Genomic DNA, 16435 nt, shown 5'->3' on the forward strand with positions numbered 1-16435 from the left:
TAGAGAATGGAATTGTGGGCAGAGTGGGGAAGAGAGCGTGGAAGAACTGAGAGAGTAACACTGAAACATATACACTACCATATATGTAACAGACAGCTAGTGGAAAGCTGCTGTATAGCACAGGGGGCTCAGCTTGGTGCTCTGTGATGACCTAGAGGCGTGTGGTGGGGGGAGCGGGTGGGAGGGAGGCTCAAGAAAGAGGATGTATATATTTACAGATAGCTGATTCACGATGTTTCACAGCAGAAACTAACACAACATTGTAACTCTTCTGTATCCCAATTACAAAATAAACAATAAAATAAAATTAGTGATGAACCTGGGGGAAAATGGAAAAAAGATAGTTAGAAAAGTAAAACAATAAAATGAATTCAAGAAGCAGGAAACCCAAATAGTTCCTATAACCATTAAAGAAATTAAATTAAAAAGCCTAGTAGGTGAACAGATGTAACACACATAGGCCCCCACTGTATGGTCAACTAATCACGACAAATCAAAGTGTTCAGCAACTGTACTTCGGATCTTCGTAGCCACTCCCTTTAATTCCAAAGCACTATCTTCAACTGTAAAGGACTGTGAGGCTGCATGCTTGTTCCACCTTCTGGGATGCATATCTATCTGTCAGCTGGCAAAGGCCAGGTAGTGTCCCGTGATTCAGAAGAACTCTGAGGAGCCTTTCGAAATAATAAGCTCTCTCTGAGGCCCACCAGGCTTCCCTGATAGCTCAGTTGGTAAAGAATCCGCCTGCAATGCAGGAGATCTGGGTTCGATCCCTGGGTTGGGAAGATCTCCTGGAGAAGGGAAAGGCTACCCACTCCAGTGTTCTTGGGCTTTCCTTTTGGCTCAGCTGGTAAAGATCTGCCTGCAATGCGGGAGACCTGGGTTCGATCCCTGGGTTGGGAAGATTCCCTGGAGAAGAGAAAGGCTACCCTACCCACTCCAGTATCCTGGCCTGGAGAATCCCATGGACTGTACAGTCCATGGGGTCGCAAAGAGTCGGACACGACTGAGCGAAGACCCATCAGTTAATAGCATGGACATTTTGAGGTTATAAAGGTAAGGAAACTTCCACTAGAAGTTAAGAAAGGGTTTCCTGGGTGGCCCAGTGGTTGAGAGTACACCTGCCAATGCAAGGGACAGGGCTTCCATGCCTGGTCTGGGAAGACTCCATATGCCCTGGGGCAGCTAAGCCCTTCAAAGCCCTAGAGCCCTGGCGCCTGTGCTCCACAGGAGGGACCACGGCAGGGAGAAGCCTGAGCACCGCAACTAGAGAGTAGCCCTGTTCCTGCCACTGGAGAGAGATGGGAAGACCCAGTGCAGCCAAAAAGTAATTAATTAACTAGGTAACATTTTAAAAAAGAAGTTAAGAAAACTTGACTGTAGAACTCATTTCTTTTGGGGTATGGATATACTCCCCTTAAGGTAATACAGTAGGTATTCCTGCTATAGAATAATCCTAAGAAATTCTCCACATGAAGGCAAGATCATGTATACTTCCCAAGGCAGGCATTAATGTAAACAAATTATAAAGATCCTACTTTTTTTAGAAAGGAATTCACCTTACAAAATGATCTACTTATCAAATGAATCAGTTGTGAGTGAATTTTCAGGATAGACTAGACAGCATCCTGATAACCGGTGACATTCCATCCTTCTGTTAGTTCTCATATTCAGAAGGAAAGGAATCAACTTTGCTGAGCTACTGAAATCTCAGGATCCTGAATATGATGGGAATTTGTGGGTGAGGGCGAGGGTGACGTCAGAGAAGAGATCACGAAATGTTTAGAAGTATAGACCAGCGGTCCCTAGCCTTTTTGGCACCAAGGACTGGATTCTTGGACAACAGGTTTTCTCTGGACCGGGGTTGGAGGGATGGTTTGAGGATGATTCAGACACATCATATTTATTGTGTACTTTATTTCTATTATTACTGTATCAACTCCACTTCAGATCATCAGACATTAGATTCCAGAGGTTGGGGACCCCTGGTGTAGATTCCGACACTCCAGGAAGCGTGACAGAGTCAGCACTACCACCACCAGTTGGTGGGTTTTCTCCCCAAACGTTGCTAGCTCATCACCGCATTTGGCACTCCAGCAGCCCCTCTTGCCCGTGAGGCTGGGCCTCCTCTGGTTGTCTATGGTGCTCACATCCATGCTAAAGGAAGCACTTGAGAATTTTTAAAATTTTTATTTTATTGAAGTATAGTTGATTTACATTGTTGGATTAATTTCTGCTTTACAGCAAAGTGACTCACCTTATACACACACACACACACACACATACATATTCTTAGCACTTGAGGATTATTTTAAAAAATGATTTGGGTTATCACTATGGTCTTTACCTCACCAAGACTTTTTGCTTTTGACTATTTTTATTTTAGGGATTAAAATCTGATTTTGCTTATACAATGGAATATTGCTCAGCATTTAGAGAAAGGAAGACTGGAAAATGCATGCATCTCCATGCAAAATCTCAAACACAATATATGGAGGGAAAGGAGCAACTCACAAGCATATGTGCTGTATGAGTCTACCCAGAATGTCCTGTGTGGATTCAAGAATGGGCAAAACAATATGGTACTATAAATAAGGACAGTGGTTGCATCAAAACAGTTGGGGACGGACATGTACACACTGCTGTGTTTAAAATAGGTAACCAATAAGGACCTACTGTATAGCACAGGGAACTCTGCTTAATGTCATGTGGCAGCCTGAGTGGGAGGGGAGTTTGGGGAAGAATGGATACCTGTGTGTGTATGGTTGAGTCCCTTTGCTGTTCAGCTGAAACTATCACAACATTGTTTGTTAATCGACAGTGTGAAGTGAAAGTTGCTCAGTCATGTCTGACTCTTTGTAACCCCATGGACTGTACAGTTCATGAAATTCTCCAGGCCAGAATACTGGAGTGGGTAGCCAATCCCTTCTCCAGTGGATCTTCCTGACCCAGGAATCGAACTGGGTTTTATACCCCGAGACAAAATACAAAGTTTTTGAAAACAAACTTAGAATAAATTTAAGGACTTCCCTGTTGGGCTTCCCTTATAGCTCAGTTGGGAAAGGATCTGCCTACAATGCAGGAGACCTGGGTTCGATTCCTGGGTTGGGAAGATCCTCTGGAGAAAGAAATGGAAACCCACTCCAGTATTCTTGCCTGGAGAATCTCATAGACAAAGGAGCCTGACAGGCTACAGTCCATGGAGTCTCAAGAGTTGGACACGACTTAGCGACTAAACCATCACCACCTTTTGGTCCAGTTGCATGAGGAAATGGCAGCCCACTCCAGTATCCTTGCCTGGAGAATTCCATGGACAGAGGAGCCTGGTGGGCTACAGTCCATGGGGTTGCAAAGATCGGACACAACTGAGCAACTCACACACACTGTTGATCCAGCGTTTAAGACTCCACACTGCCAATACAGGGGGCCCAGGTTCAGTCCCTGGCTGGGGAACTAAGATGCCATATGCCATGTGGCAAGGCCAAGGGATAAAAATAAATAGATCAATTTGGGAAGGAAGAATATAAATTTTAAAAAAGAATAAATTTAATAACCAAGGAAGTGAAAGACCTGTTGAAAATGATTCATTTTAAGTAAGAGGAAATTTGCTTGTGCTTTTGACTCCGTGATCATGCTCCAAAGCTTTCTTGACTCTTTCATTCAGTGTCCAGAATAGAAATCCAGATTTGTTTTCATGTGTGCAAAAATGGTATGCTGTGTGCTTTGTGTCCTCCTGTGTGGGAAAAGGACTTATCGGAAGTGAATAATGGATGTTTGGACAGAAATCTTACTTTCTCTCCTTGCGCACATCTCATCCATGTTTGGCAGATACTTACATGCATTCTTTCTGTGTAGGAAAGAAAAAGTCTAAATTCAAAACGTTTAAGAAGTTCTTTGGGAAGAAGAAGAGAAAGGAGTCGTCTTCTTCCACAGGAAGTAGCACCTGGAAGCAAAGTCAGGCGAAGAACGAGGTCATGGCCATCGAGTCAGGACCAGTGGGCTACGACTCAGAGGATGAGCTGGAGTGAGTTGTCTTTTCCGTCCTTCGGGCTTGTGTGTTCCAGGGAGCAGAGAAGGACACAGGAGTACCCCAAAACTCAGGCTTATTGTCATGGTTACTCGATGGACTTCTGAGCCCACTCTCCTCCTAAATTAATTCCACAGAAGGTGTTTGAGATTCTTCCGTAGAAGTGGTGTTTTCTGTCTTTTTGTACATAGGGATGCAGAAAGTTGGTGGGGGGAGATTATTAGGTACCTGCTATGTGCCAGGTGTGTATATATCAAAAGTCTGCAATAAATATAGAAGGGGAGGTAAGAGATATCATCTTATAAGTGAGCAAACCAAGTTTGGGAGAAATTTCAGAAAAATCTGCCCAGTGTCCTGCTCTGCAGAGTGGCAAGATTAGGCTGTAATCCCTGATTTCATTTGACTTAAAACTCTTTTTGAGGACCTGGATACTATACCAGAAAAATACTTCTGTCTAAGCCTAAACCTTGAATAACCGAATAAGAAAATTTTCCACTAGTTAGGAGTAGGGGGAAGGCTTCTTACTTTACTTCTTAGAAAAATCATCCAAAAAATATTGTTCCCTACAAAATCTGGGAAAGTTGCTTGGTCGTGTCTGACTCTTTGTGACCCCATGGACTATACAGTCCATGGAATTCTCCAGGCCAGAATACTGGAGTGGGTAGCCTTTCCCTTCTCCAGGGGATCTTCCCAACCCAGGGATCGAACCCAGGTCTCCCGCATTGCAGGTGGATTCTTTACCAGCTGAGCCACAAGGGAATGCCCTCCCCCCAAAAAAACATTGTTAGGAAGAACAAAACCAATAGGTATGAAATATGGGAAAGTCTAGTGAAGAAATCCTTATTTCCTAACTTGTATTTCATCAAAATATAGTTACAATGCATATGCTTCAATTATTCTAGCAGTTATTTCTTGAGTAAAAGGAGGGGGGAAAAAACAACAGATTTGTTGCCTTTTCAGGTTTTATGTTTCTTTTAAACAACATTGACACCTTAATTTGAGAATAAAACTCTTTGGGAGGCATAATGACCCTGGTGGGTCACAGACCATACTGAGATAGGTTCACCAGCTCTCGCATCCCTGGGAGGGGTCCTGTCTCCTCCCTCCTCACCAGTCTCTTCGCCCATTTCTAAAGGAGTAGAAATTACACTGGAGTGTTCCATTCCCAGGTGGCACTAGTGGTAAAGAACCTGACTGCCTGCCTGCCTGCCAGTGCAGGAGACATAAGAGATGTGAGTTCGATCCCTGGGTTCTAAAGTTCCCCTCGAGGAGGGTATGGCAACCCACCCAGCATCTCCTGTCCTGGAGAATCCCATGGACAGAAGAGCCTGCAGGGGTACAGTCCACTCTTCCACAGTCAGACAAAACTTAAGGAACTTTGCACACAGGTACAGAAATTACACTGACCACTTGGTGGCAGCAAATGACTAAAGAGGAGAGGTTTGAGTTTAGTCTTTCAGATTTTTTCCTGGTGTTGGCAGGGAGCAAGAAGCACCCACATGGTAGCTTGTGAAGAGCGAGCTCTACATGCATTTTTAAAAGGCAGCTCCAGACTCTTGGGGAGCAAGAGATAATATTGCTCACTTTTACATGTCTTCACTGGGCCAGCCCCAGGGCCATTATAACACTTGCGCCCCTGCCCCCCCAACACACAGCCTGTCTCTCCACCAAAACACAGACAAGAAATGAGAGCATGGCTGGAGGGGTGAGCTGGGCTGAAATGACCTGTCCACTTGTCCATCTTCTATTGCCAGAGTCCATGGACAGTGCCCTTTACATCTTTGTATTCTCGGCACTTGGCGGGGGCCAGTCCTCGGTGACTGGTGGGGGTTCCCTGGAGTGCTGCTAGGAGAGGAAGCTTGCTGTGGGGTAGGGATGAGGCCCAGCAAACGTCCTTCAAGAGCAGAGAGGAAACAACATCTCTTTTTTATCCCAGATTTACTGAGAGATCACTGATATATAACACTGGGAGTTCTAAAGCGTACACTGTGTTGATTTAATGCACTTATATACTACCAAATGATCACCACCACAGCATTCGCTAATTCCTGCATCATGTCAGCTAATTACTATTTCTCTTTTGTGGTGAGAATGTTTAAGATCTACGCTCATCGCAGTTTTTGAGTCTATAATATGGTATAATTAACTTTAATCATTGTGCTGCACCAGCTGTGCTGTAGCCCCTGAACTTACTCACCTTGTGGCTGGAAGTTTGTACCTTCTGACAACATCTCCCTGTTCCCCCTACCCCCCCCCCCAGCCCCTGGTAACCACTGTTTAATCTTGTGTCTGTGTTTGTGAAGTCACTTCAGTCGTGTCTGACTCTTTGCGACCCTGTAGACCATAGCCCACCAGGCTCCCCTGTCCATGGGGTTCTCCAGGAGAACACTGGAATGGGTTGCTTTCTTTTTTAGATTCCACATGTGAGATCATAGAGCGTTTGTCTTTCTGTGTCTGACGTATCTCACTTAGCCTAATGCCTTCAGCGTCCAACCATGTTGTTGAAAATGGAAGGATGTCCTTCCTTCTCATGAATAAATAATATTCCATTGTACAATTTACAGAATTAGGTATCACACCTTCTTTACCCGTTCGCCCATTGATGGACCCCTAGTTTGTTTCCATATTTTGGCTGTTGTTAATAGTGCTACAATGAACGTGGGAGTTCAGATGTCTCTTCAAGATCCTGTTTTCATTTCCTTCAGATAAATACCCAAAAGCAGAATTGCTGGATCATATGATAGTTCTGTTGACACTCTGAACTTTTTGAGGAACCTCTATACTGTTCTCCATAGCGACTGCCCAAGTTACATTCTCAGCAAGAGTGCGAAAGGGTTCACTTTTCTCCACATCCTTACTATCACTCCTCTCCTTAGATCTGAAGTGATGTCTCTTTGGTTTTGATTTGCATTTCCTTGATGGTTGGGGATATTGAGTACCTTGTCACATGGCCATTGGTCATCTGTTGTCTTTGACAAAATGTCTATTTAGATCTTCTCATTTTGTAATTGGATTGGGTTTTTGGTGTTGAGTTGTATGAGTCCTTTATATATGTTACTATTTTGGATGTTATCCCCTTACCAAATACAAGTTTGCAAATATTTTTTCCCATTCCGTAAATTGCCTTTTCATTTCATTGATGGTTTCCTTTGCTGTGCAGAAGCTACTTAATGTGATGTATTCCTACTTGTTTATTTTTGCTTTTGTTTCCTTTGCTTTGATGACAGATTCAGTAACTCATTTCCAGATGTCAGGGCACTTACTCCGTAGTTTTTCTTCTAGGAGTATTTCAGTTTCAGGCCTTACATTCAAGTCTTTAATCCATTTTGATTTTTGTGTATGGTGTGAGATAGTGATCCAGTTTCATTCTTTTGCATGCGACTGTCCAGGTTTTCCAAACACTGTTTACTGAAGAGACTGTCCTTTCCCCATGGTATATTCTTGGTTTCTATGTCATGGAGTAACTGACAGTATACGAGACAAAAATTTAAAGGTGCTGTTTAGTCTCTGTGAAGGGTCCATGAGCCTGGTAGACTTTGGAGAAACTTCTCATCAATCACTATGGGCAAAAAGGTCCACTCACCGGGGTTTCCCTAGTGGCGTAGAGGAAAAGAATCTGCCCGTCAGTGCAGGGGACATGGGTTCATTCCCTGGTCCAGGAAGATCCCACATGCCCCAGATCTGCGAAGCCTGTGTGCCACAACTGTTGAGCCTGTGCTCCAGAGCCCAGGAGCTGCAACTGCTGAAGCCTACATGCGCTACAGCCTGTGCTCTACAACAAGAGAAGCCACTGCAATGAGAAGCCTGCGCCCCGCAACTAGGGAATAGCCCGTGCTCTCCACAACCAGGGAAAGCCCGCATATAGCAGCAAAGACCCAGCACAGCCAAATAACAGAAAATAAATTTATAAAGAAAAAAGTTCCACTTACCAAGGGGCATTGATGCTGACAAACCACACAAAACCCTGTAGATTTGAAAAAGTTGATGCCCATTTATTGAGTCAACATGGTTATGCTTCTTGAGTCTCTTAATCTTTTGGATTGGGCAAGTTTGCTCAGGTTTTCCTTAAGATCTTATAGAAGGGACTCTTCTGGTGGTCCAGTGGCTAAGACTCTATGCTCCGAATGCAGGAGTCCATGGTTTGATTCCTGGTCATGGAACTAGATCCCACATGCTACAAGTTTGCATGCTGCAACTGAAGATCACACGTACTGCAACTAAGACCAGGTGTAGCCAGATGAATAAATTTTTTTTTTAAAGACCCTATAGAAAACCCTGACCAACTTTTTGGCCAACCCAATGTAGCAGTTTTACTTCACCACTCCGCCTCCCTGCTTTGTTTCATGTTGCTGATCTGATGGAGACTATCCCACAATCTGCATTTGTTTTCTTTTGGTGTGATTGATCTCATCCCTATATTCTCTGAATTTCTTGTAAAGTAGTAGATGGACCCATATACTTAATTAGAGGTGGATTCAAGATGGCACTGGTACTTACTGCCCCATCACATCATTAGGCACATGCTTTCTGCTTGTCTTACTTCTGGTGATGCCTAGACTGAGTCGTGGACTCAGGGATTCTTTCTTTTCTGATCCCTCCATCAACCCTCATCTGGTGGTTTTTATACATGTTGATGCTCACTCAGTGCTCATCTACTTTTGCTTTATTGACTACGTCAAAGCCTTTAACTGTGTGGATCACAACAAACTCTGGAAAATTCTTAAAGAGAAAATTCCTAAAGAGATGGGAATACCAGACCACTTGACCTGCCTCTTGAGAAACCTGTATGCAGGTCAGGAAGCAACAGTTAGAACTGAACATGGAACAACAGACTGGTTCCAAATAGGAAAAGGAGTACGTCAAGGCTGTATATTGTCACCCTGCTTATTTAACTTATATGCAGAGTACATCATGAGAAATGCTGGGCTGGAAGAAGCACAAGCTGGAATCAAGATTGCCAGGAGAAGTATCAATAACCTCAGATACGCAGATGACACCACCCTTATGGCAGAAAGGGAAGAAGAACTAAAGAGCCTCTTGATGAAAGTGAAAGGGGAGAGTGAAAAGGTTGGCTTAAAGCTCAACATTCAAAAAACGAAGATCATGGCATCTGGTCCCATCACTTCATGGCAAATAGATGGGGAAACAATGGAAACAGTGAGAGACTTTATTTTCTTGAGCTCCAAAATCAGTGTAGATGGTGACTGCAGCCATGAAATTAAAAGACGCTTGCTCTTTGGGAGAAAAGTTATGACCAACCTAGACAGCATATTAAAAAACAGAGACGTTACTGTGCCAACAAAGGTCCATCTAGTCAAAGCTATGATTTTTCCAGTAGTCATGTATGGATGTGAGAGTTGGACTATAAAGCTGAGCGCTGAAGAATTTATGCTTTTGAACTATGGTGTTGGAGAAGACTCTTGAGAGTCCTTGGACTGCAAGGAGATCCAACCAGTCAATCCAGGCTCCTCTGTCCATGGAAACTCTCCAGGCAAGAATACTAGAGTGGGTTGCCATGTCCTCCTCCAGCAGATCTTCCCAACCCAGGGATCGAACCCAGGTCTCCTGAATTGCAGGCAGATTCTTTACCAGCTGAGCTACCAGGGAAGCCCAATGTAAGACTACCAATTACTAATATTAAACTTAGAATTACACTGAATCACCAGGGAAGTCCCAATCCTTATTTATTTTTATGCTCACATTGTCCCACCTTATGCTACTGAGGGTCACTTCAGATTAGTTCCTTGTTCTTTTGATGTTTTGACATTCCATTTGTTTCTGAAGGGTTCTTTTCTTTCTTGCCTGTTGAGAAATTTTAGATTATTTTGCACATTTCCTGCCCTAGACCTGTAATCAGCCATTTCTTCATAGGTTCCTTTAGCGTGCAGTGGTTTTTAGAGACCACAGTTTGCCCACCAGTGGTGATGATTGCTAGTTGTTGTTCAGTCACTCAGTCACGTCCAGCTCTGTGACCCCATGGACTGCAGCACATCAGACTTCCCTGTCCTTCACCATCTCCCGGAGTTTGCTCAAACTCATGTTCATTGAGTTGGTGATGCCATCTCATCCTCTGTTGCCCCCTTCTCCTCCTGCCCTCAATGTTTCCCAGAACCAGGGTCTTTTCCAGTGAGTTGGCTCTTCACATCAGGTGGCCAAAGTATTGGAGCTTCATCTTCAGCATCAGTCCTTCCAATGAATATTCAGGGTTGATTTCCTTTAGGATTGACTAGTCAGCTATCATTGCTTCTGAGCCTTTCCAGTAGGTATAGCTAGGGAATATTTTTTTTAAGAGAGAAAAATAAATCATTAATTCACTGATATTTCCTGTTCAGATTTAATTGTACAAAAATTTTACTTCCTTAATTCTTTGTTTGAATTCATTTTTCTCTAATACTGGATATCTTGGTTCTTAATGAGACTGACAAAATTGTTTTCTTCATCGTATAATATAATAAATTTATTACTCCCTTCCCCACACAGAGATTACATACTATAAAGATCGCTCTGTATTGTTTTTTTTTAATCAACATTGCTACTAATATAAGAACTACAATTTGCTGTCTTTGTGCTTTTTGGTCTTAGAACGTATCCTATTACGGATGTAGTGTCAAAAGTCGCTTGGATATCAAGCTAAAGTCTCTTGAAATCATTCTTTTCTCTGTGTGGTTATGCCCACAACCTGATATAAAATTAGACTTGTTTGTTTTCTGGTTTTAGAGACCAATTGATTTCCCTTTTTGTTTGGTTTTGTCTTTTAACTATGCCAAATGCTTACATAGTTTCAAGGACAAAATTGTAATTGTAAGTGAATACCGTGGCACCCTGTCTGCCCATCTTGTTCTGTCCTCCCCCTTCAAGGAGGCTATTTTAATTCATTTGTTCCTTATCCTCCATTTTTTATTTTTTAAAAAATATACATGGTAACTTTCCTGGAGGTCCAGTGGTTGAAACTCCATGCTTCCAATATAGGGGGTGCACGTTCAATCCCTGGTCAGGGAACTAAGATCCCACATGCTGCCCAGTGCAGCCAAGATATTAAAAAAAACAAAAACAAAAAACCTTTTTAAAAATATACACAAACACACATATGTTCATATATGTTCATACCCCTTTCCCACTCAGAGCTAACCCACCATAAACCATGTTTATTTTTCACTTAGTAGGCTCTGATGTCGCCTGTACCCAAGGATGCTCCTCACGCCTTGGTCGCCTGCAGAGCCTCTGTTATCTGTTACATGACGTGCACCTGCTGGGGGACATGGGTCTGTCTCCAGCCTCTTGCATTTGTAAATGCTGCTGTCGTCAGTGGCCTCGAGCACAGGGCATTTTGTGTCTTCACAGTGTGTCTTTTCCACACTGTCTCGATTCTAGTTACACGCAGAGTGGAGGTGTTTGGGCGGTGATTATGGTTTCCAGAGGGCATGGCCACAGGCTGCCCACTGTGGGAGGGAGCCCCAGGTGCGCATGTGGCCTTGTGACAAGAGTTGTTGGCAGAGGGGCCCTCCTGGTTCTTCGCTGGGCCTCACTCTCTCCCAGACATGTGAGGACACTTGAGAACTTCAGGTTCCGCACTTACACACTTACTGTGGTGGCTGCAAGTGTTACTGACCAGGGCTCTTGGCCTCCATAAGCAATAGAAATGGGCTTCCCAGGTGGGCTAGTGGTAAAGAATCCGGCTGCCAATGCAGGAGACGCAGGGGATGCAGGTTCAGTCCCTGGGTTGGGAAGATCCCTTCGAGAAGGAAACAGCAACCCACTCCAGTCTGCTTGCCTGGGAAATCCCATGGACAGAGGAGCCTGGTGGGCTACAGTCCATAGGGTCGCAAAGAGTTGGATATGACTGAGCAACTTAGCACAATCCATAGAAATAGAGGCCAGAGAAGAAATTCAGGCAAGGCTTTACGTGGGCCCCTGCTAAAACAGGGGGAAATGTAAACAAGCAGTAATTTCTCTTGCTTGCTGGCTCCTTGAGAAGGGGTGAACTTGTTCCTTATATGGGGTAAGGATAGAGGTATGTCCAGGGGTCGGGCTACAGGGGTGGCTTAGGTGGTTTGCCCACCCCTTAGGTGGTGCTGTCAGAGAAGGCAATGGCACCCCACTCCAGTACTCTTGCCTGGAAAATCCCATGGACGGAGGAGCCTGGTGGGCTGCAGTCCATGGGGTCACTAAGAGTCGGACATGACTAAGCGGCTTCACTTTCACTTTTCACTTTCTTGCATTGGAGAAGGAAATGGCAACCCACTCCAGTGTTCTTGCCTGGAGAATCCCAGGGATGGGGGAGCCTGGTGGGCTGCCGTCTCTGGGGTCGCACAGAGTCGGACACGACTGAAGCGACTTAGCAGCAGCAGTAGCAGTAGGTGGTGCTGTGTGCGAGGGACATGCGCGGCCCCCTGCTTTTGCTCCCCTGTCTTCAAAAGTAGCAGTCGGGTTTTCTGGTCTCTTCGTCTCTCCTGTCCAGATTGCCCCAGCTGTGCGTGCATGCAGTTGTTTTCAGTCCCGTACCATTTCCTCGTGTTTTGTTGCTCTCGAAGAGGTGTGCCCGGGTGCAAGCATCGCAGCTCTGCAGCAAGGGCCCCAGGGCCCAGGCGTCTCACATCACTAACCAGCACAGTTAGGTCTGTGGGGAGCACGGGCACACCCAGAAGTCCCCAGGGTCTCCCAGGGAACAGGATGCCCAGGGCGGGCTGGGGGGAGCTGGTGCTGAAGATGGCAGTGTCTGCGGGCCGGGCTTTCCTTCCTTCTTCGTCTTGTCTGAGTCACCTCCTTCCACCTATTGTTCAGGTTGCCAGTGCCACTAGAACATCTGACACTAACTGCCACAGCCTCTTAGGACGTTTTGTGAACATCCTGTGGGTTCCTTTCCCAATTGGAGCCCAGAGCTTGGGGACGGGGAAGCGGCTGCGCCGATGACGCCCAAAGGGCCTGCCATCTACACGCTGGCCGAGTCGCACTAGTATCATCAGTAGTGAGAGGGGGCGTGGCTTTGCACTTGGCAGTTTCGTTTCATAAATTATTTATTTATTTATTTTTGGCTGTGCTAGGTCTTCCTTGCTGCCCGGGCTTTTACTCTAGTTGTGTGGAGTGAGCGGGGGGCCGGGGTCAGGGGTGCCTCTCGAGTTGCGGCACTCGGCTTCTCACCGCGGTGGCTTCTCTTGCTGCAGAGCATGGGCTCCGGGGCTCTTGGGCTCAGGAGTTGCTGCTCAGGAGTGGTGGCACAGGGGCTTAGTTGCTGCGAGACATGCAGGGTCTTCCTGATCTGTCCTTTTGTTGTTAGTCACCCAGTCATGTCTGACTCTTTGAAACCCCGTGAGCTCTAACCCGCCAGGCTCCTCTGTCCTTGGGATTTTCCAGGCAAGAAACTGGAATGCCATTCCCTTCTCCAGGCTATCTTCCTGACCCAGGGACTGAACCCGCGTCTCCTGCATTGGGGGGCGGATCCTTTACCACTGAGCCACCTGGGAAGCCCGCCACCCTCATTTCAAATTCGTGGTTGTGTGTGTCCTGGACCACATGGTGAGGATGCCTCTGTCCAGCAGGCCCTCATTCTCCTGTGCAGACATTCTCCCAGCCCCGCAAGGGAGTGCATGCTCGCCCACAGGGGACGACCTGGCCCTCTCCGGGTGTGCAGCACAGCCCACTCCACAGCCCACCAGCCAGCCCAGGCCCCCTGCCAGCCCTTCCTCTCTGCAGGCCTGCTGTTCTGGACCTCTCACCTCATCAGACCTCGGTTTTCCCCTTAATGAAAAGAATTCACACCACCTTCAGATATGTCAGGAAAATTCCTAGCTCTACAGAGCTTCTAACAGTTGACCGTGGTATTTGATGGAATGAGCTGAGTCAGAGCAGTTATAATGAATGCGGCTGGACGGTTGATGGAGGGTGCGCCCTTACCCTCCTACCCGTAGGTTCATCCCGAGCCCAAACCCAGAGTCGCAGTGCCTCTTTCTTTCTAGGGACTCAAGGGGTGCACTGGGAAGCCGGGCCCTCTCCCACGACAGTATTTTCATCCCCGAATCGGGGCAGGACCCTCCTCGGCCGGTGCGGGTGTTTTCCCAAGAAAACGTGTGTGACCGGATTAAAGCTCTGCAGGTAAACTTTTCTGGGCAGCAGATATGCATTGGGAAGTCTTAAAATGATTCCTGCTTTTCCTTGATGTATTTTAAAGCCTAATCGAATGCACGTCACAGTTCTCCCAAGACTCGCCCAGTTAGTTACAAATGGGCCATGTCTCCTTCATTTGTAACCACTCACTTTCAAGATGACAGGGAGAACTGGTGGCAGACACTGAGTTTATTTAGCTCCCCAGCCTGGGCAAGGATGTTAAAAATACCTCCGGAGTGAATGAATTACAGCAGGGGAATTTGGGGAGAAAAGTCACTGATGAAAACTACAGCAAATGTTCTTTATTCCAATCTAGTTAAAAATACAGTGTAATGTGAAAATGGGGCCGCCTCCTCCTCCCGGGAGCCTTCCAACCAAGCGGGGAGATGATGCCGGCATGAGCTCTGAGGACGATGGTCTGCCCAGGAGCCCCCCCGAGATGTCCCTGCTTCATGACATTGGTTCCGGCACTACCATAAAGGCAAGCGCAACCTGCGCCCCCCGGCTCCCTCCCTTTCCTCCCCCTCTCCCTCCCCCTCCTCCCCCTCTCCCTCCCTCTCCTCCCCCTCTCTCTCCCCCTCCTCCCCCTCTCTCTCTCCCTCCTCCCCTTCTTTCTCCCCCTCCTCCCCCTCTCCCTCTCTCTCCTCCCCCTACCTGCACACAGGGCCATCGGGGCTCCGGTGGCTCCTGTGTGTGTTCCTCTGAGATTCCCATGATGACTCCTGCTCAGTGCGCCCGGAGGGATTCCAGCCAGCTCACTGGAACCCACTGTCCATCCTTGGGCTGTATTTATTTTCATTCTTTGAGCAGAATTTCAGGTCTCATTCAGGGATACGGTTTGGGGAACATTTTCCTTGGTGGTTATAGATCTGATGCAGTCAATCTCATTTTTCCTGTCTGAGCAGATGACCAGACCAGGTATCCCATTTAAAAAAGGGAAAGAGTTTGAGTCTGCTTTCTGTCATCATGATATTTGGCTGGAGGGAGAAGGGAGCTTCCCAGGTGGCTCAGTGGTAAAGAATCCGCCTGCCAATGCAGGAGACGTGAGTTTGACCCCTGGATCTGAAAGAGCCCCTGAAAGAGGATATGGCAACCCACTCTGGTGTTCTTTCCTGGGAAATCCCATGGACAGAGGAGCCTGGCAGGCTGCAGTCCGTGAGGTCACGAAGAGTTGGACACGACTGAGTGACTGAGCACAAGCAGGGAGTGGTAACACATCTGATTTAGTCTAGGCTCCTGCACCTGCGTTTGGGACTCTGAGACCTTGTTGGTTTAGGGCTAGAAATGTGAGATGTGGCGCTGGTGGACAGGGCAACAGGGAAAGTTTGACAAGGAGGAGAGGTGTCTCTGACCCCATAAGGTGCGGAACTGATCCCAGAAGCCCCCCATCCACTTTGAAATCGAGGAGGAAGAACTGAGCCTTTTTTCCTTAACAGCATAGCTCTCACTGCCCCCACCTGAGTCCATAGGGTGGGCTGAATGATGAAATATATGTCACTGGTGTTACATGAATGCATGAATGACCAAACAGACGATCATTTCCCCTTGTAGACAAGCCTCCTGGTGGGGTGGGTGGCGTTGGAATTATCAGTGCTACAGTCCATTATCTAGAGCCACACCCCTGCACTGTGTACCCACGGAGGGTCTAGTGCCCTGGTCAAGGGCCATCCTTGGTGGAGTTCTGCAGATTCTGTGCTGCTCTGAAATAGCTTCAGCAGTTAGTTCAGCTGGGAAGCTCAGAAGTTCCCCTGCAAAGGCAGATTGTTATTGTTCAGTCACTCAATCGTGTTGACTCTTTGCAACCCCATGGACTGCAGCATGCCAGGCTTCCCTATCTTCCACTATCTCCCAGAGTTTGCTTAGACTCATGTCCATTGAGTTGATGATGCCATCCAGTTCATCCTCTGTCATCCCCTTCTCTTCCTGCCTTGAGTCTTTCCCAGCATCAGGGTCTTTTCCAATGAGTCGGTTCTTCACATCAGGTGGCCAAAGTTTTGGAGCTGCAAGTTCAGCATCAGTGCTTCCTATGAATATTCAGGGTTGATTTCCTTTAAGATTGATTGGTTTGATCTCCTAGCAGTCCAAGGGTCTCTCAAGAGTCTTCTCCAGCACCAGAGTTCAAAAGCAGGAAAAGGAGTATTTACCTGACTTGGGTGTGGCTGTTGGTTCTCAGAAGGCAGAAGAAGGGCTGTGGTGTAGCTGAGTATGAACACACCCAAGGCAGGGGTTCCCACATAGCAGGCCAGAGAATGACTCCTTCCAGAATTCTGCCCTGCTTGCTCCACGAGCAGGTCAGAGGGCAGTGGG

The 16435-nt window shown here is 46.5% G+C and overlaps 1 protein-coding gene across 10 annotated transcripts in view; it reads left to right on the forward strand.

The window, feature by feature from the left end:
* The window catches only part of CRACDL (CRACD like), a 129059-nt gene that overhangs the window by 86093 nt on the left and 26531 nt on the right, over nt 1–16435 (forward strand). For all 10 annotated transcript variants that reach the window (XM_086328023.1, XM_086328027.1, XM_086328025.1 and 7 more), the window contains 3 exons: nt 3856–4024; nt 13981–14116; nt 14445–14609. In XM_086328023.1, coding sequence (XP_086184149.1) covers nt 3856–4024; nt 13981–14116; nt 14445–14609 — 470 coding nt within the window. The remainder of the gene's footprint in view (nt 1–3855; nt 4025–13980; nt 14117–14444; nt 14610–16435) is intronic.

This window comes from Bos grunniens, chromosome 11 (assembly GCF_055505025.1).
Source record: "Bos grunniens cultivar Pamir isolate PY7600 chromosome 11, Bosgru_T2T1.0, whole genome shotgun sequence".
Classification (NCBI taxonomy): Eukaryota; Metazoa; Chordata; class Mammalia; order Artiodactyla; family Bovidae; genus Bos; species Bos grunniens.